The sequence below is a fragment of the Oncorhynchus tshawytscha genome, unplaced genomic scaffold, assembly GCF_018296145.1.
Source record: "Oncorhynchus tshawytscha isolate Ot180627B unplaced genomic scaffold, Otsh_v2.0 Un_contig_19864_pilon_pilon, whole genome shotgun sequence".
Taxonomy (NCBI): domain Eukaryota; kingdom Metazoa; phylum Chordata; class Actinopteri; order Salmoniformes; family Salmonidae; genus Oncorhynchus; species Oncorhynchus tshawytscha.
In genome coordinates, this window is record NW_024607236.1 from 1 (window position 1) to 21,018 (window position 21,018).

Consider the following 21,018-nt stretch of genomic DNA (forward strand, 5'->3'; position numbering starts at 1 on the left):
CAATACTTCCTGTGGTCTCCAGGACAGAGCTAGTCCGTCCCCCGCCACCCTGCCGGAGTCCCCTGGTCACAACTCTCCTGGTAGCTCCTTACTGCTGGGTCTGAAGAGGGTGTCTGTGTGGCTGGTCGACTGCAGGAAAACACCAGGGCAGAGTGGAACTGTGAGAGAAGGACACGAGGAGGGAGATGGAGATTTGATTTCATCAAGTAAGAACAGCGGGGTGTGTGGATGAGACTACAATCTGATTCTACAACTTCTGTTAATTGATTGATAAACAGTAAACACTCAGTGGCCAGTAAATTGTCGCTCCAGTTTCATGAATGGAGGGGGTTGTACCTAATAAACTGGCCAATGAGTGTATATTGATAAGGGCAGCAGGTAGGTTAGGGGTTAAGAGTGTTGGGCCACTAATAAAGGTTGCTGGTTCAAATCTCTGAGTCGACAAGGTGAAAAATCTGTCTGCTCTTGAGCAAGGTACTTAACCCTAAATTGCTCCTGTAAGTCTGCTAAATAGTATGTGTTTATGGACTCATATTGACAACCCAGTTATTCAATGTCTTTGTTTCACAGGGGACACCCCTAATTGTTGTTCTCTCAGTGGGAGGGGCTTATCATCTGGGGAGCCTCAACAACATCCTGTTGCTGACAAGACAGAGAAGAGTCTCTCCAGATCACAACATCTCAAGAAACACCAGCAGGGACTGCTGCTCTGCTGCTCTGACTGTGGGAAGAGTCTCACAAGCCAGAGTGGCTTCATTATTCAGTGTGGGAAGAGTTTTGCTTCTTCTAACACCTTCAAATCTAATGTAAGAATTCATACAGGGGAGAAGCCTTACCCCTGCCTTGATTGTGGGAAAAGCTTTGTTAGTACAGGAGTCCTAACTATACACCAGCGGACACACACTGGAGAGAAGCCTTATAGCTGTGATCAGTGTGGGAAGAGCTTCAATCAGTCAGTCCACCTGACTACACACCAGCGAACACACACTGGAGAGAAGCCTTATAGCTGTGATCAGTGTGGGAAGAGCTTCGTTCAGTCAGTCCACCTGACTACACACCAGCGAACACACACTGGAGAGAAGCCTTATAGCTGTGATCAGTGTGGAAAGAGCTTTGCTGTATCAGAAAAACTAACCATACACCAGCGAACACACACTGGAGAGAAGCCTTACAGCTGTGATCAGTGTGGAAGGGGCTTTTCTCAATCAGTAACCCGGAATAAACACCAGCGAACACACACAGGAGAGAAGCCTTATAGCTGTGATCAGTGTGGAAAGAGCTTTGCTGTATCAGAAAAACTAACTATACACCAGCGAATACACACAGGAGAGAAGCCTTATAGCTGTGATCACTGTGGGAAGAGCTTTGCTGTAGTTTCCTCCCTGATTAGACACCAGCTAACACACACTGGAGTGAGAACTTATGTCTGTCTATGTGGGAAGAGCTTTGGTCTAGCTTCCTCCCTTACTATACACCAGCGAACACACACTGGAGAGAAGCCTTATAGCTGTGATCATTGTGGAAAGGGCTTTTCTCAATCAGTAAACCGGAATATCCACCAGCGAACACACACAGGAGAGAAGCCTTACAGCTGTGATCATTGTGGAAAGAGCTTTGCTCTAGCTTCCACCCTGACTGCACACCAGCGAACACACACTGGAGAGAAGCCTTATAGCTGTGATCAGTGTGGAAAGAGCTTCAATCAGGCATGCAACCTGACTAAACACCAGCGAACACACACTGGAGAGAAGCCTTATATGTGATCAGTGTGGGAAGCGTTTCAGTCAGTTATGGACCCTTTATTCACACCAGTGAAGACACACTGGAGAAGGAACCTTATGTCTGTCTAGGTGGAAAGAGCTTTGTTTATTTAGGGCCAATGAGAAAACACCAGAAAGCACAAACATGCTGTATTTCGTCTCCCTCCCTTCTGACACCGGTTCCAGATCCCTAAATAAAGGATCAGTAGAAAACATCTAGTGAACAGTCATATCCATCTCCCATTCTTAACTCTTTGGGATAGCGGGATGCCTCGTCAACATCCGGTGAAATTGCAGATCGCGAAATTCAAAATGACATAAATAGAACTATTAACATTCATGAAAATAAAGTCAGTTTAGCTGGCGCGCTTGACTCAGTAATCCACCGGTTTCCCTCGTTGAAAAATGCAGACAAAGAAGTTCTAAAAGCTATCGGCAAACTTTGTCGAAACTAGTCAAACAACGTGTCTATATCATCCTCAGGTTGTCTAAAATGTAATTTTTCTTTCCGTAATATTTCATACGGAAAGGACTGTGTTCAATTTGAACATCAAATTAGCAAGAGCGTACCTTCTCCATTGCGCGCAAAACCACTGATGTGACCCTAGCAGTCACCAGACTCTAAGTCAAAATACTAATTCATTTTTCAAAACAATAGCCTCAAAACCTTGAATAAAGACAGTTGACAGCTAGTAGAAGCTATATCAATTGCAATCTGGTGGACGGACATAGGGGTTTTCTATAGCTTTACAAAATAAAAGCCTGTGGTTGAATTTCTTTTTTTTCTGGTTGGATTTTCTTTGGGTTTTTGCCAGCCATGTCAGTTCTGTTTTACTCACAGACATTATTTTGACAGTTTTGGAAACTTTAGAGTGTTTCCTATCCAAATCTATATGTATATCCTAGCTTCTGGGCCTGAGAAACAGGCAGTTTACTTTGGGCACGTTTTTCCTCCAAACGTCTCAATACTGCCCCCGTTCCCATAAAGGTTAAACAGTGCCTTAGTCTGATCACCATGGTAACCTCTGTGGAGCATAATATGCAGCTCTGATCCAGCATCAGGTCTCCCCTGTGTCTATGTAATATCACACATTGGGATCTAAATGGATAAATGTTATCATAACATGTCATAGTGAACCTGTGTGTGGGGGAAATTGATTAATACATTCAATCCATTATCTTCTAAACAAGAAGTTATCACTTAAATTGTATATTTTATATCTATATTGATTTCAAATGCTCCTTATTACATTTATAATGTAATAAAACTGGTAAATGTAATATCTTGTTGGTTAATGATAAAATGTTGAATTGATGTCGTAATAACTTTTCCACTTAATGTAATAAGTTACGTTACCAGTCAGGTGAGTAACAACTTTTTTAATGAATAACATAATGACTTAAACCGATCATGTAATAACACCTAAACCAATGTTTAATGTGTTACTTCAGCAATGTTAATGCACATACCACCCTCCACCAATAACAAACCCACACACAAACCTATGCCCTTGTACTCACACACAAACACACACACAAGCACACAGTTCGACACACATTGATAAAGAATTATTATTTTAAAATTCATCTGTATTTCGAATTGTCAATGAGACAGGGGGCTCGGTTGGGCAAGAGGAAGAAGGATTGGGAAACTAACTGCAAGTAATAATAACCTGAACTCCGATTAGCAGAAACATCTTTGTATTAGCAACTATTACGTATTAGTTTATATTGTATTAAAGTTAAGGGGTGAACCATAGTCGGGGATAAAAGAGGAAAACACCATCTTGAGAACTGAGTGTCTTGTTTGTAAACTGCTGTAAGTGTAAACTCCGGGTTGCAAACTATATTAAACAAACTAACCTCTGATCAAAGAAGTTTCCTGTGGTCACTTGTATGAACATGTACAGAAAGTTTGATGAATTTCTGCCCTGATATCATTATTTCTATTCATTACGGAATAGTAGGCTGATAAATAGACAAATCATTTGGAGTCGCGCATCCATAACAATTGTTTGCAGGCCGTCATAATACCAAAGAAGAAGAAGACCCCTTCCTTCACAACAGCTCTGCTCGGTGAAGCGCAGCAAGTATGAATGTCCTGACTTCTGCCAAGGTTGCATCGCAGTAAATGCTGTTTGGCCACTGCAGACGTCGGATTGAACATACATCGGACTTTGCTGTTTCACTGCAAGGATGGCGCTGCGCTAATCTGTATTTTATTTACGAGGCCACTCTTACTGGGCCTCAGCCAATAAAAAATATGTGGACGCTCGTGTAACAGTATATACTTTTCGTCCGTCCCCGAACCAGGGACGCTCTGCACACGTCAACAGTCACCCTCGAAGCATCCTTACCCATCGCTCCACAAAAGCCGCGGCCCAAAGCGAGTGACGTCACCGATTGAAATGCTATTAGCGCGCACCACCGCTAACTAGCTAGCCATTTCATATCCATTACACTCGAAGATAACTTTGTCAGAAAAGAAGAGGCAAAGAGAGAGGCCCAACTCTAGGGAAAATGTGATGCCCTCCAGCAGGCGGCGTTTATTCGCTCCAGCAGACAAGGAGTTGTATGGAGGTCAATGAAAGAGTGTTGAATTTGCATTTACTATCATTATTCAGGATGATTCCAAAACTGAAAAATGTAATAACGTATAGTTGAAATAGATTCATGACATAATACAAAAGCATTTTCTAGCATAATGACTCCCTTAACCACCTCACCCGCCTTGAAGAGAAGTGTTGATGACTATGTACAGTTGGTGGCGGCACCTCTTAAACACCACAGAAGAAGCTGAAAACCATCAACAGGAAGTACTTTGTTACCATCCTCTATCTAGTTTTCAAACCAAATATAATTCAACCGGTTTTTGCAGGATGTTTCTAATGTAAGATTAGTCTACATGAGACGTTAATTTGTCACAACTTAAATCGAGTTTTGATATTTAAGAAGGTGTGGTCCAGCTTTTCTTCATCTGAACGCTGTGACAAAGTAACTAGTAACTTTAGCGTACACATTTACTGTCAGGTTTTTTTATTTTAGGAAAAGTTGAAGAAAGAATTCAGTAGCTTCTACGATGGATCGGGTAAGTCTGGTTTACTTTCATGAACAGTACGCTTATTGTGTATAAAATGTCTAGGTCTAGTTTTCATAATATTTGATCTTGCACAGCCATGCGTTCGATTTGAACAGTTGGACAAAAGAAACCATGGTGGTAATTTCAGCCAAGTAGCCTACTAGCTCATCGCACACAGATTGATGATACAGGGCAATGCGCAATCAGCAGGTCAAGTCAGAACCAGGGATAAATAATTAGGCATAGGCTACACCAATGGTGTAAATCAACCCTGGATTGCTGACCGAGGTAAAGACAGTTTCAAATTGGATATTCGACGGATATTCGAGCTTTCAACCCACAGACTCCAAATAAGTGTCATGATGTTGGAAAAATTGTGCACAACATTGCACAGGTCTTATTTTCACGAATTGGACATGAATTAGCTTTCCAAAGCTAATAAACATGTGGAAATGCGAGTAGCATTTTGTTTTCCTAGTTGAATTAGTTAGGGAGCGTAAACAAAGTGCAGACTTTTTCCCCATTTGAATTTCAATAGCTCCTTGGTTATATGATCTACTTGACTCAAACAAGGTTCAGAATGTCCACTCAGTGGGCCAACACATTGCACACCCTTTTGTTTGTCCATTTTCATCTCTCATGTTTTTACATTCATTTGGCAACATTTAGAATTTCAATAGCTCCTTGGTCATGTGACCTAGTGACTTAAAACAAGGTTCAGAATGTCCGCTGACTAGCCTTTGATTTGCAGACCCGTTAGTTTGTCCATTTTCACACCCCTTGACTTTCAATTGGCACCCTTGACCTGTATATATTCTCTCCTGATTGGCTCTGTGGTGCAAAGTCTGGCAGTCTGAATAAAGTGCCAGAGGTATGAGGACTGAGGAGAGACATCCTCCTTTGTATTTATGGGAACAAATATTTCTTAACACTTTGGATCCTATTCTTGGACAGTTAGAAGACAAAAAAATAAATAATTACTAATTACTGTCCATGAGTAACCTCAACCTTATGGGTCTGTGGGTGTTTGGGCCAATAAAGTGCCAACTCAATTCTACCACTGACTAGTCTCTCATTCCCCTATGAATGGGGACACAGGGCAATAGTTTTTAATCTAAACCAGCCCTTTTTTACTGGAGTACACTAACCCCTAATTGGGGCTCTTTTCTTGACACACAGTAGCAGTTTACCAGATAAGAAGTCAAGAAGATCAAATAGTAGATTGTTGTAAGGGTGTATTACATCCTGTGCTGGCCCCACTCTCATATCCATTCTGGATTCTGAGTGGTAAAATCATAGCTGAAAAATGCCTCTATGTATGTGAATACATTTTCCTCCAAGACAGAACTGCCAAAGGGGGTGGAGTTGCAATCTACTGCAGAAACAGCCTGCAGAGTTTCTGTCATGCTATCCAGGTCTGTGCCCAAACAGTTCGAGCTTCTACCTTTAAAAATCCACCTTTCCAGAAATTTGTCTCTCACTGTTGCTGCTTGTTACAGTCCCCAGCTGCAGCCTGGACACCATATGTGAATTAATTGCCCCCCATTTATCTTCAGAGTTTGTACTGTTAGGTGACCTAAACTGGGATATGCTTAACACCCCGGCCGTCCTACAATCTAAACTAGATGCCCTCAATCTCACCCAAATTATCATGGAACCTACCAGGTACAACCCCGAAATCCGTAAACTCAGGCACCTTCATAGATATCATCCTGACCAACCTGCCCTCTAAATACACCTCTGCCGTCTTCAACCAGGATCTCAGCGATCACTGTCTCCTTGCCTGCGTCCGTAATGGGTCCGCGGTCAAAAGAACACCCCTCATCACAGTCAAACGCTCCCTAAAACACTTCAGCGAGCAGGCCTTTCTAATCGACCTGGCCCGGGTATCCTGGAAAGATATTCACCTCATTCGGTCAGTAGAGGATGCCTGGTTATTCTTTAAAAATGCTTTCCTCACCATCTTAAATAAGCATGCCCCGTTGAAATTGTTTTAGTGCCATGAACAGATATAGCCCTTGGTTCACTCCAGACCTGACTGCCTTTGATCATCACAAAAACATCCCGTGGCGTTCTGCATTAGCATCGAATAGCCCCCGCGATATGCAACTGTTCAGGGAAGTTAGGGACCAAAAAACACAAGCTGGGCTAGACAATCTGGAACCTCTTTTTCTCAAATTATCCGCTGCAATTGTTGCAACCCCTATTACTAGCCTGTTCAACTTTTCTTTCGTATCGTCTGAGATCCCCAAAGATTGGAAAGCTGCCGCGGTCATCCCCCTCTTCAAAGGGGGAGACACTCTAGACCCAAACTGTTAAAGACCTATATCTATCCTACCCTGCCTTTCTAAGGTCTTCGAAAGCCAAGTTAACAAACAGATCACCGACCATTTCGAATCCGACCGTACCTTCTCCGCTATGCAATCTGGTTTCCGAGATGGTCATGGGTGCACCTCAGCCACGCTCAAGGTCCTAAACAATATCATAATCGCCATCGACACAAGACAATACTGTGCAGCCGTATTCATCGACCTGGCCAAGGCTTTCGACTCTGTCAATCACTGCATTCTTATCAGCAGACTCAACAGCTTTGGTTTCTCAAATGACTGCCTCGCCTGGTTCACCAGCTACTTCTCTGATAGAGTTTAGTGTGTCAAATCGGAGGGCCTGTTGTCCGGACCTCTGGCAGTCTCTATGGGGGTGCCACAGGGTTCAATTCTTGGGCCGACTCTTTTCTCTGTATACATCAATGATGTCCCTCTTGCGGCTGGTGATTCTCTGATACACCTCTACGCAGACGACACCATTCTGTATACTTCTGGCCCCTCTTTGGACACTGTGTTAACTAACCTCCAGACGAGTTTCAATGCCATACAACTCTCCTTCCGGGGCCTCCACCTGCTCTAAAATGCAAGTAAAACTAAATGCATGCTCTTCAACCGATCGCTGCTTGCACCCGCCCGCCAAGCATCACTACTCTGGACGGTTCTGACTTAGAATATGTGGACAACTACAAATACCTAGGTGTCTGGTTAGACTGTAAACTCTCCTTCCAGATTCATACTAAGGCTTCCAATTTTGCAACAAAGCATCCTTCACTCATGCTGCCAAACACACCCTCGTAACACTGACTATCTTACCGATCCTTGACTTCAGCAATGTAATTTACAAAATAGCCTCCAACACTCTACTCAGCAAATTGGATGCAGTCCATCACAGTGCCATCCGTTTTGTCACCAAAGCCCCATATACTACCCACCACTGCAACCTGTATGCTCTCGTTGGCTGGCCCTCGCTTCACATTCGTCGCCAAGTCCACTGGCTCCAGGTCATCTATAAGTCCTTGCTATGTAAAGCCCCACCTTATCTCAGCTCACTAGTCACCATAGCAGCACCCACCCGTAGCACGCGCTCCATCAGGTATATTTCACTGGTCACCCCCAAAGCCAATTTCTCCTTTGGCCGCCTTTCCTTCCAGTTCTCTGCTGCCGATGACTGTAACGAATTGCAAAAATCACTGAAGCTGGAGACTTATCTCCCTCACTATCTTTAAGCATCAGCTATCAGAGCAGCTTACAGATCATTGCACCTGTACATAGCCCATATGTAAATAGCCCATCCAACTACCTCATCCCCATATTGTTATTTATTTTATTTAGCTTTTTTTTGCTCCTTTGCACCCCAGTATCTCTACTTGCACATCTGTCACTCCAGTGTTTATTTGCCAAATTGTAATTATTTAGCCACTACGGCCTATTTATTGCCTTGCCTCCTAACCTTACTACATTTGCACACACTGCATTTCAAATCAAATCAAATCAAATTTATTTATAAAGCCCTTCGTACATCAGCTGATATCTCAAAGTGCTGTACAGAAACCCAGCCTAAAACCCCAAACAGCAAGCAATGCAGGTGTAGAAGCACGGTGGCTAGGAAAAACTCCCTAGAAAGGCCAAAACCTAGGAAGAAACCTAGAGAGGAACCAGGCTATGTGGGGTGGCCAGTCCTCTTCTGGCTGTGCCGGGTGGAGATTATAACAGAACATGGCCAAGATGTTCAAATGTTCATAAATGACCAGCATGGTCGTATAATAATAATAAGGCAGAACAGTTGAAACTGGAGCAGCAGCACGGTCAGATGGACTGGGGACAGCAAGGAGTCATCATGTCAGGTAGTCCTGGGGCATGGTCCTAGGGCTCAGGTCCTCCGAGAGAGAGAAAGAAAGAGAGAAGGAGAGAATTAGAGAACGCACACTTAGATTCACACAGGACACCGAATAGGACAGGAGAAGTACTCCAGATATAACAAACTGACCCATTTAGACTTTTCTATTGTGTTATTGACTGCACGTTTGTTTATTCCATGTGTAACTCTGTTGTTGTTTGTCACACTGCTTTACTTTATCTTGGCCAGGTATCAGTTGTGAATGAGAACTTGTTCTCAACTAGCCTACCTGGTTACATAAAGGTGAAATAAATAAATATATATTAATATATATTGTGTGTGGGAATGTCTGTCTGTCCTAAATGTAGTGTTGGTAAATGGAGTTTTCTTCAACTGCCTAATCATAAATTGATATTGCAAATAGAAGTATTATGTTCAATAACTGACATTTTCAGATATTATTTTGACAAACACACTTTGGTGCTTACAATTCATTCTCGCTTGTCATAGATTTGGTGGGCACTGTCATCTGTGATCTTTGTGATACGTAACGATGAAACTGTCACTTCATATTTTATTTCTTAGTCTACAAACGCTCTACATTTATTCACTCTGTGATAGTGTTGGATCCTATATGCTCCTTTTTATTATTGTCCTGTGAATGGTTATCATTTAGGCTATGTGTAGAATGGGGCATAAAGGAAATTACCTCTACTACTAGATTATAGTGATAAGGAAAAAAGTAATCAAATGTTTGGTCTAATTATATTCTATGTACAATACTTCCTGTGGTCACCAGGACAGAGCTAGTCCGTCCCCCTCCACCCTGCCGGAGTCCCCTGGTCACAACTCTCCTGGTAGCACCTTACTGCTGGATCTGAAGAGGGTTTCTGTGCTGCTGGTCGACTGCAGGAAAACACCAGGGCAGAGTGGAACTGTGAGAGAAGGACACGAGGATGGAGATCTGATTTCATCAAGTAAGAACAATGGGGTGTGTGGATGAGACCACAATCTGCTTCTGCAACTTCTGTTAATTGATTGATAAACAGTAAACACTCAGTGGCCAGTATATTGTCGATCCAGTTTTGTGAACGTGGGAGCGTGTACCTAATAAACTGGCCATAGTGTATTTATTGAAGAGGGAGGCAGGAAGCCTAGTGGTTATTGCCAGTAATCGCAAGGTTGCTGGTTTGAATCTCTGAGCCAACTAGGTAAAACCATCTGTCTGCTCTTGGGCAAGGTACTTAACCCTGATTGCTCCTGTAAGTTGCTCTGGATAAGAGCGTCTGCTAAATAACAAAAATAATACTATTTATGGACCTGTATTTCCAAAGCCTAGTTATTCAATGTCTTTGTTTTCACAGGGGACACACACTGTTGTTCTCTCAGTGGGAGGGGCTTATCATCTGGGGAGCCTCAACAACATCCTGTTGCTGATGAGACAGAGAAGAGTCTCTCCAGATCAGAGCATCTCAAGAAACACCAGCAGAGACGTACAGGGAAGAAACCTCACCACTGCTGCTCTGACTGTGGGAAGAGTTTCACAAGCCAGAGTGGCTTCATTATTCACTGTGATCAGTGTGGGAAGAGTTTTGCTGCATCTAACACCTTCAAATCTAATGTAAGAATTCATACAGGGGAGAAGCCTTACCCCTGCCTTGATTGTGGGAAAAGCTTTGTTCGTGCAGGAGCCTTAACTGTACACCAGCGTGTACACACAGGAGAGAAACCTTATAGCTGTGATCAGTGTGGGAAGAGCTTCAATCAGTCAGGCACCCTGACTACACACCAGCTAATGCACACTGGAGTGAAGCCTTATAGTTGTGATCAGTGTGGAAAGAGCTGTGCTGCAGCTTCCGCACTGATTATACACCAGCGTGTACACACAGGAGAGAAGCCTTATAGCTGTGATCAGTGTGGAAAGAGCTTTGCTGCAGCTTCCGCACTGGTTATACACCAGCGTGTACACACAGGAGAGAAGCCTTATAGCTGTGATCAGTGTGGAAAGAGCTTTGCTGCAGCTTACGCACTGGTTATACACCAGCGTGTACACACAGGAGAGAAGCCTTATAGCTGTGGTACATGTGGGAAGAGCTTTGCTGTAGCTTCCGCACTGATTATACACCAGCGTGTACACACAGGAGAGAAGCCTTATAGCTGTGATCAGTGTGGGAAGAGCTTTGCTGTAGCTTCCGCACTGATTATACACCAGCGTGTACACACAGGAGAGAAGCCTTATAGCTGTGATCAGTGTGGAAAGAGCTTTGCTGTATCAGGAAAACTAACTAGACACCAGCGAACACACACTGGAGAGAAGCCTTATAGCTGTGATCAGTGTGGGAAGAGCTTTGCTGCAGCTTCCGCCCTGATTATACACCAGCGTGTACACACAGGAGAGAAGCCTTATAGCTGTGATCAGTGTGGAAAGAGCTTTGCTGTATCAGGAAAACTAACTAGACACCAGCGAACACACACTGGAGAGAAGCCTTATAGCTGTGATCAGTGTGGGAAGAGCTTTGCTGCAGCTTCCGCCCTGATTATACACCAGCGTGTACACACAGGAGAGAAGCCTTATAGCTGTGATCAGTGTGGGAAGAGCTTTGCTGTAGCTTCCGCACTGATTATACACCAGCGTGTACACACAGGAGAGAAGCCTTATAGCTGTGATCAGTGTGGAAAGAGCTTTGCTGTATCAGGACAACTAACTAGACACCAGCGAACACACACAGGAGAGAAGCCTTATAGCTGTGATCAGTGTGGAAAGAGCTTTGCTGTATCAGGACAACTAACTAGACACCAGCTAACACACACAGGAGAGAAGCCTTACAGCTGTGATCATTGTGGAAAGAGCTTTAATCAGTCAGGGGCCCTGAAATCACACAAGCTAACACACACTGGTGAGAAAGAAGCCTTATATCTGTGATCAATGTGGGAAGCGTTTCAGTCAGTTATGGACCCTTTATTCACACCAGTGAAGACACACTGGAGAAGGAACCTTATGTCTGTCCAGGTGGGAAGAGCTTTGTTTATTTAGGGGCAATGAGAAAACAACAGAAAGCACAAACATGCTCTATTTCATCTCCCTCCCTTCTGGCAGTGGTTCCAGATCCCTAAATAAAGGATCAGTAGAAAACATCTAGTGAACAGTCATATCCATCTCCCATTCTTAAACAGTTGCCTCAGTCTGATCACCATGGTAACCTCTGTGCAGCATAATATGCAGCTCTGATCTAGGATCAGGTCTCCCCTGTGTCTATGTAATATCACACATTGATCTAAATGGATAAATGCTATCATAGGAAATGTCATAGTGAACCTGTGGGGGGATGTTGATAATTGTATCTTCTTTCATGTACTCATGATACTATTATTAAGTGTCATTATGTAGAATAATGTTTCAACAATAGGTGTGTATTCAATTGATCAATACATTAAATCCATTATCTTCTAAACAAGAAGTTATCACTTAAATTGTGTATTTTATAAATCTGTATTTTTTTAAATGATCCTAAATCTAATCCATAATATATTGGATAATTATTTCCATGAGTTCAAGACAAGATCTATGCATACTGTGTCTTGTAACAACGGTTAATGTAATAACTTTTAGATTTATAATGTAATAAAACTGGTAAATGTAACATCTTGTTGGTTAATATGATAAAATGTTGTCTAATAACCTTTTCCACTTAATGTAATAAGTTATTGGTATCAGGTAACATTTTTTTTTATGAATAACGTAATAACTTAAACCGATCATGTAATAACATCTAAACCAATGTTTAATGTGTTACTTCACCAATGTTAATGCACATACCACCCTCCACCAATTTCAAACCCACACACACAAACCTATGCCCTTGTACTCTTACACAAACAAGCACACAGTTACAGACACATATATTGATTTAATTTTTTTTAAATTAATAATTCATCTGTAGTTCTTATAGTCAATGAGACAGGGGGCTCGGTCGGGCAAGAGAAAGGAGGATTGGGAATCTGCAAATAACAATAAGCTGAATTCTGCCTAGCAGAAACATCTTTGTATTAGCAACTATTAATGATTAGTTTATATTGTATTAAAGTTAAGGGATGTCACCCTGCGCAGGTGAACCATAGTAGGGGAAATAAAGATAAAACACCATATTGAGAACTGAGTGTCTTGTTTGTAAATTGCTGTAAGTGTAAACTCCGGGTTGCAAACCATATTAAACAAACTAACCTCTGATCAAAGAAGTTTTCTGTGGTCACTTGAATGAACATATACAGAAAGTGTCATGAATATCTGCCCTGTTGTCACTATTTCTATTCATTACGGAATAGTAGACTGATAAATAGGCAAATCATTTGGAGTCGTGCATCTATAACAATTGTTTGCAGACCGTCATAATACCAAAGAAGAAGACCCCTTCCTTCACAACAGCTCTGCTCGGTGAAGCGCAGCAAGTATGAATGTCCTGACTTCTGCCAAGGTTGCATCGCCGTAAATGCTGTTTGGCCACTGCAGACGTCTGATTGAACATACATCGGATTTTGCTGTTTCACTGCAAGGATGGCGCTGCGCTAATCGGTATTTTATTTACGAGGCCACTCATACTGGGCCTCAGCCAATAAAAATATGTGGACGCTGGAAGAGAACGTTGTCAAAGAGGCAAAGAGAGTGCCCAACTCGAGGGAAAATCTGTCGCCCTCCACCAGGCAAGGAGTTTTTGTGTGGAGGTCAATGAAAATGTGATGATTTTGGTCAATCAAAAAACGAATGGCTTATTTGCTTTGTGAGGTTTATTTGATCGAATATAAGTTTCTTAGTCTGCACCCCTAAGACCGCTATAACCCCTTTGCGGGACGCTTTTGCGTCTTCCATTCAGAGAACCGCTACACGCCCTATGAAGGTATCTTGCCATGAGCTCATTTGAAAGACAACAGCAAAGAATTTCTCTAACCAAGCTGTTTTTGTTGTTTCTATAAATACCTTAGATTTGTGATTTTAGATTTACTTGCTTAGAGTTACTTGCTATATTGTATTTACTTTGCCACCATGGCCTTTTTTGCCTTTACCTCCCTTCTCACCTCATTTGCTCACATTGTATATAGACTTGTTTATACTGTATTATTGACTGTATGTTTGTTTTACTCCATGTGTAACTCTGTGTCGTTGTATCTGTCGAACTGCTTTGCTTTATCTTGGCCAGGTCGCAATTGTAAATGAGAACTTGTTCTCAACTTGCCTACCTGGTTAAATAAAGGTAAAATAAATAAATAAATAAAAAATGTATTTGCAAATATAAAAACAATACAACCACACGTGGACATAATGGATTTACTATCATTCAGGATGATACTAAAACAGTGAAACATGTAATGTACCGTTTAAATAGATTCATGATATAATACAAAAGTAATTTCTAGCATAATGACTCCCTAAACCGCCTCACCCACTTGAAGAGAGGTGTTGATGACTATATACAGTAGGTGGCGGCACCTCTTAAACACCACAGAAGAAGCTGAAAAGCATCAACAGGAAGTACTTTGTTACCATCCTCTATCTAGTTTTCAAACCAAATATAATTCAACCGGTTTTTGCAGGATGTTTCTAATGTAAGATTAGTCTAAATGAGACGTTCATTTGTCACAACTTAAATGGAGTTTTGATATTTATAAAGTTGTGGTCGAGCTTTTCTTTATCTGAACGTTGTGACAAAGAAAGTAACTGTAGCATACACATTTAGTGTCGTTGTTTATTTTTAAAAGAATACAGTAACGTCAGCTTCCACGATGGATCGGGTAAGTTTGGTTGACTTTTATTAATAGTTTACCTATTGTGGTGTTTTAAATGTCTAGGTCCAGTTTTCACGTGTGATCTTCCACATACATGAGTTCGATTTGAACAGCAGGACAAAAGAAACCACGGTGGTAATTTCAGCCAAGTAGCCTACTAGCTCATCGCACACAGATTGATGAAACAAGGCAATGCGCAACCAGCAGGTCAAGTCAGAACCAGGGAGAAATAATTAGGCATCGCCGACACCAATTATGTATATAAACACTGGATTGCTGATGCTATATATTGGCCATTGAGAGTATTTAAAAGTACCGGTTAACTTCTTTGAACACCTCAAATTGTTTCTTCAGATGTCAGTTCGATCACAGAGCGTTTATACACTAATTTGTTGCGCCCAAATAAAGAAAACGACCATTGAAAATAGGTGATTTCTGTTGCTAGGCTACCAGTTACGGTGCTTGTGTGCGCGCGACTTTATGCGGAAGTAATACAACAATGATAGCTAGTGTCGAAGAACGATATGGAGTTAATATTAGTCAAATTATTGAGCATATCCTCCGCGAAAATAAGCATCAGAAATTGTCCTTATTTAGCATATCAAGACCCTGATGTGGACCTCAGTCTAGAGCTTAAAATATACAATGTAGGCCTACTGTCAGTATTTGTCGTCATATTGAGAAAATAAGATGTCCACATAGGCCTATCACAGGACATTGTATGTTTCCATATCCGCCCATAGGAAATGTCCATGTGTGATATTCAGAGTAATCCCAATATCATATGTCTAAAGAAAATAGTTTTGATATATCGTTTTTTACATTAGAACTTGAAAAAACATTGGAACAACGACATCTGGATTGTTTTGAAACAGTTGAAGTCGGAAGTTTACATACACCTTATCCAAATACATTTGAACTCAGTCTTTCACAATTCCTGACATTAATCCTAGTAAAAAATCCCTGTTTTAGGTCAGTTGGGATCACCACTTTATTTAAGAATGTGACATTTCAGAATAAAAGTAGAGAGAAGGATTTATAAGCTTTTATTTCTTTCATCACATTCCCAGTGGGTTAGAAGTTTACAAACACTCAATTAGTATTTGGTAGCATTGCCTTTAATTTGTTTAACGTGGGTCAAACATTTCGGGTAGCCTTCCACAAGCTTCCCACAATAAGTTGGGTGAATTTTGTCCCATTCCACCTGACAGAGCTGGTGTAACTGAGTCAGGTTTGTAGGCCTCCTTGCTCGCACACGCTTTTTCAGTTCTGCCCACAAATGTTCTATAGGATTGAGGTCAGGGTTTTGTGATGGCCACTCCAATACCTTGATTTTGTTATCCTTAAACCATTTTGCCACAACTTTGGAAGTTTGCTTGGGGTCATTGTCCATTTGGAAGACCCATTTGCGACCAAGTTTTAACTTCCTGACTGATATCTTGAGATGCCGCTTCAATATATCCACATAATTTTCTACCCTCATGATGCCATCTATTTTGTGAAGTGCACCAGTCCCTCCTGCAGCAAAGCACCCCCACAACATGATGCTGCCACCCCCGGTGCTTCACGGTTGGGATGGTGTTTTTAGGCTTGCAAGCCTCCCCCTTTTTCCTCCAAACATAACGATTGTCACTATGGCCAAACAGTTCTATTTCTGTTTCATCAGACCAGAGGACATTTCTCCAAAAAGTACAATCTTTGTCCTCATGTGCAGTTGCAAACCATAGTCTGGCTTTTTTTTGGCAGTTTTGGAGCAGTGGCTTCTTCCTTGCTGAGCGGCCTTTCAGGTTATGTCGATATAGGACTCATTTTACTGTGGATATAGATACTCTTGTACCTGTTTCCTCCAGCATCTTCACAAGGTCTTTTGCTGTTCTGGGATTGATTTGCACTTTTGCACCAAAGTTTTTATAGGGTGTTTGGATAAATGCCAAAAATAAGTTCTGTCGTAAACACAGGTTTAGGAGATCTTATAGGTTTTGTTCTACAATCTTTACAGCTAACGTCACTGCTTGTGAATGTTGAAGAATTTATGTAATAAAAAAAGCATATAAATCACAAAGGCTTCATAATTCATAAAGGTCATATTAACTGACTGCTATTATCTCATAGAACAAAACGTATAAGATCTCCTTAGCCTGTGCTTATCTTATTTTTGGTATTTATTCCAAAACCCACATTTTTCCCATTGGGATGGATGAACGAGCCAAAGGTAACTCATTTTTTTGTTTTAATTCTACAAGCTGGCGAGATCTAAAGCTCTGTTTAGCTCAACGTGGAAATTATTGGTTGACAGTAAGTGGGGGCGGTACTTCCTGTATAAACACAAACTCCCTTCCTTGACTACTTCCTTCCAGCAGTGTGTATCAGGGAGATTCCTAGATGTGAGAAGTGTGCAGGAGGACCTGAGAGAAAGGAATGTGTAGTATTGATGTAAAAAGTTGTGTGTATAAACTGTAGGGGTACACATGGTGCTGGAGATCAGATGTGTCCGGTGAGAGAAAGACAGGTTGAGGTTACCAGGATCACAGTAGTGCAGAAGGTGTTGTATGCTGAGGCAGTGAAGAGAGTACTAGAGGAATATGGGTCCAGGGTGAGGGATCCTGAGAGGGTCCCTGTGATTAGGCCAAGGTCACTAGAGGAAGATGGGTCCAGGGTGTGATTAGGCCGAGGTCACTAGAGTGAGATGGGTCCAGGGTGAGGGATCCTGAGAGGGTCCCTGTGATTAGGCCGAGGTCAATAGAGTGAGATGGGTCCAGAGAGAGGGATCCTGAGAGGATCTCTGTGATTAGGTCGAGGTCAATAGAGTGAGATGGGTCCAGGGTGAGGGAACCTAAGGGATCCCTGTGATTAGGTCGAGGTCAATAGAGTGAGATGGGTCCAGGGAGAGGGATCCTGAGAGGATCTCTGTGATTAGGTCAAGGTCAATAGAGTGAGATGGGTCCAGGGTGAGGGATCCTGAGAGGATCCCTGTGATTAGGCTGAGGTCACTAGAGTGACAGGAATAACATGCTTCAGTAAGATCTATTTTTTGACGTTCATGTCCATGTTTGTCAACTGTACCGCAGGAATAGAATATAAATCACAGTGGATAGATGTTGTGGCAACTGCAGAGAACTTGGGTGTACAATATTTTACTGCAGAGTTACAAGGTGTTTTGAACAATAATATCCCGTCCTCCCAGTCTGCTGGCCTGGTGTTGAATCAGAAGGCCAAAGAAGTGGAATAATGAGGTTTGAATAGGTGTAAGGTTAGTTGGTTAGGTATTTTTTTCACAGTGTAATTGACTCATGTTACAGAATAGTAGGCTGATAAACAGACAAATCAGTAGGTAGCGCCATGCACCTATTACCATTTTTAGCGAACCGCCATAATACCAAAGAAGAAGACCCTTCCTTCACAGTCTGCTCTTCTCTGTGTAGTGCAGGAAGTATGAATGCCCTATCTTCTACCAAGACTGCTTCACTTTAAATTGTTTATGGCCGCTACAGACATCGGATTGAACATGCATCGTTGAACATACATTACTGTTTCCCTCCACGGATAGCGCTGCTGTAGGGTAGCCTAGTGGTTAGAGCGTTGTACTAGTAACCAAAAGGTTGCAAGTTCAAATCCCCGAGCTGACAAGGTACAAATCTGTCGTTCTGCCCCTGAACAGGCAGTTAACCCACTGTTCCTAGGCCGTCATTGAAAATAAGAATTTGTTCTTAACTGACTTGCCTAGTAAAATAAAATAAATAGTATTTTATAAGCTACTTTTGCTGTGAGACAATTAAAACTATTTGGACTCTTGAAGAGGACTCTTGGGTGGAGTTAGACGATAAACAGACAACATGATTAATGGTGGATAGGGTGAATGTTTTATTGACTTTAATAGATCAGGTAAAATCTTATCAAGGATCGATCAGAAGTAAGATTAACCCACATCAGACATTTATTTGTCACAACTTAAATCGAGTTTTGATATTTAAAAATGTTTGATTGCTCTGGTATAGCTGTTCTTTATCTGAACGCTGTAACAAAGAAACTGTAGTGTAGGCTAGCTACAGATTTACGGTCACTTTTTTGTTGTTGAGGAAACGCTTAAGAAAGAATAGCTTCCACGATGGATCAAAAAATATACACTGCTCAAAAAAATAAAGGGAACACTTAAACAACACAATGTAACACCAAGTCATTCACACTTCTGTGAAATCAAACTGTCCACTTAGGAAGCAACACTGATTGACAATAAATTTCACATGCTGTTGTGCAAATGGAATAGACAACAGGTGGAAATTATAGGCATTTAGCAAGACACCCCCAATAAAGGAGTGGTTCTGCAGGTGGGGACCACAGACCACTTCTCAGTTCCTATGCTTCCTGGCTGATGTTTTGGTCACTTTTGAATGCTGGTGGTGATTTCACTCTAGTGGTAGCATGAGACGGAGTCTACAACCCACACAAGTGGCTCAGGTAGTGCAGCTCATCCAGGATGGCACATCAATGCGAGCTGTGGCAAGAAGGTTTGCTGTGTCTGTCAGCGTAGTGTCCAGAGCATGGAGGCGCTACCAGGAGACAGGCCAGTACATCAGGAGACGTGGAGGAGGCCGTAGGAGGGCAACAACCCAGCAGCAGGACCGCTACCTCCGCCTTTGTGCAAGGAGGAGCAGGAGGAGCACTGCCAGAGCCCTGCAAAATGACCTCCAGCAGGTCACAAATGTGCATGTGTCTGCTCAAACGGTCAGAAACAGACTCCATGAGGGTGGTATGAGGGTCCGACGTCCACAGGTGTGGGTTGTGCTTACAGCCCAACACCGTGCAGGGTTTTGACTTGTTTTTAGGACATTACATCTAAGTTGGATCGGCCTGTAGTGTGGTTTTCGACTTTAATTTTGAGTGTGACTCCAAATCCAGACCTCCATGGGTTGATACATTTGATTTCCATTGATAATTTTTGTGTGATTTTGTTGTCAGCACATTCAACTATGTAAAGTAAAAAGTATTTACTAAGAATATTTCATTCATTCAGATCTAGGATGTGTTATTTTAGTGTTCCCTTTATTTTTTTGAGCAGTGTAATTTGGACAATTATTATTATGTCATATTCCATTATAGTCGTGAGTTTAGAGTATTTTCTTCACCTGTTTAGCTCAAATTCTTGCTTTGGATATTTAGCCTTAATTTGATTAGGGAGTCATACATATAGCTTCTATAAAGGAACCTTTGGACTTGTCGGATTGACACATTTTGTAGATGCATCATTGTTTTTACATTGATAATGTATGGCTCCCACGTGCACATTTCCGTCCATTATGAACCAATGATGTGTGATCTTTTTGTGGCATTTCTGATACTAATTTATTTTCAGCTTCATCTCAGAGTTCTAGCCTGGTCAGCATCTCTGTTGCTTGGCAACAATACAGCTGCTAGTAGCTAAAGTTAGCTTGTTTGTCCAAAGTCCAGCAGCTAAGTTATCTTTTGTAATGCCCCCCAAACCCTGATTATATAAATGTATAGGAGGCATAACTCTGAAACACAGGCTAGAAACAGGCTGTTAAAGACACCAGAAAGATGTGTTTCTATTGTACATGGGGATAACTGTATACATTTACATTCATTTAATTTAGGGTGGAAGGTAAAACCAAATAATTGATGGAGTTGGCTCGAAATACTAGGGAGGGCGGCAGGTAGCCTAGTGGATAGAGCGTTGGACTAGTAACCCAAAGGTTGCAAGATCGATTCCCTGAGCTGACAAGGTAAAAATCTGTTGTTCTGCCCCTGAACAAGGCCGTCATTGAAATAAAAATGTGTTCTTAACTGACTTACCTAATTAAATAAAGGTTAAAAAAATACATCATAATGAGCAGCAGTAGGTCAGGTGTTTTGGTTTTCCTCTGGTTATTTTGACAAATCACGATTTGGCAGGTGTTGGCGTCCTCCTCGTTCCATCATCTCACCTCCTAACACGTATGAACCCAGAACTAAATAGAGCGGCTGACCATTTACGTGAGACGTTATTTCTGGGTTAACCAAGACTAACTCAGGGGTGAACGATGTGTTCAACTTCAATGAACGCTCAATCAAAGGTTCTGAACATAAGACAGAGGGCATTACAAGGACCACTTCCATTTTGAAAAAGTGATTAGAAAAAAAACGGTACATTTGTGGAAAGTAGTGAACAGTTACACACTTCAGGAGAAAGGGGGTATTATAAGGATGCACCAGTCAGATATAGAATACAATAATCAAATGTTT

The 21,018-nt window shown here is 41.8% G+C and overlaps 1 protein-coding gene and 1 pseudogene across 1 annotated transcript; both read left to right on the forward strand.

Annotated features, from left to right (window-relative positions):
• Window positions 1-10: 10 nt before the first annotated feature.
• On the forward strand, window positions 11-3,646 carry LOC121842414 (zinc finger protein 180-like; the record flags this gene model as incomplete). The annotated part of the gene is made up of 2 exons (XM_042312408.1): window positions 11-206; window positions 571-3,646. Coding segments are annotated over 2 exons (1,389 nt in total), but the record flags the coding sequence as incomplete, so codon positions are not given.
• A 781-nt stretch (window positions 3,647-4,427) lies between these two features.
• LOC121842415 lies at window positions 4,428-13,236 on the forward strand (annotated as a pseudogene).
• The last annotated feature ends 7,782 nt before the right edge of the window (window positions 13,237-21,018 follow it).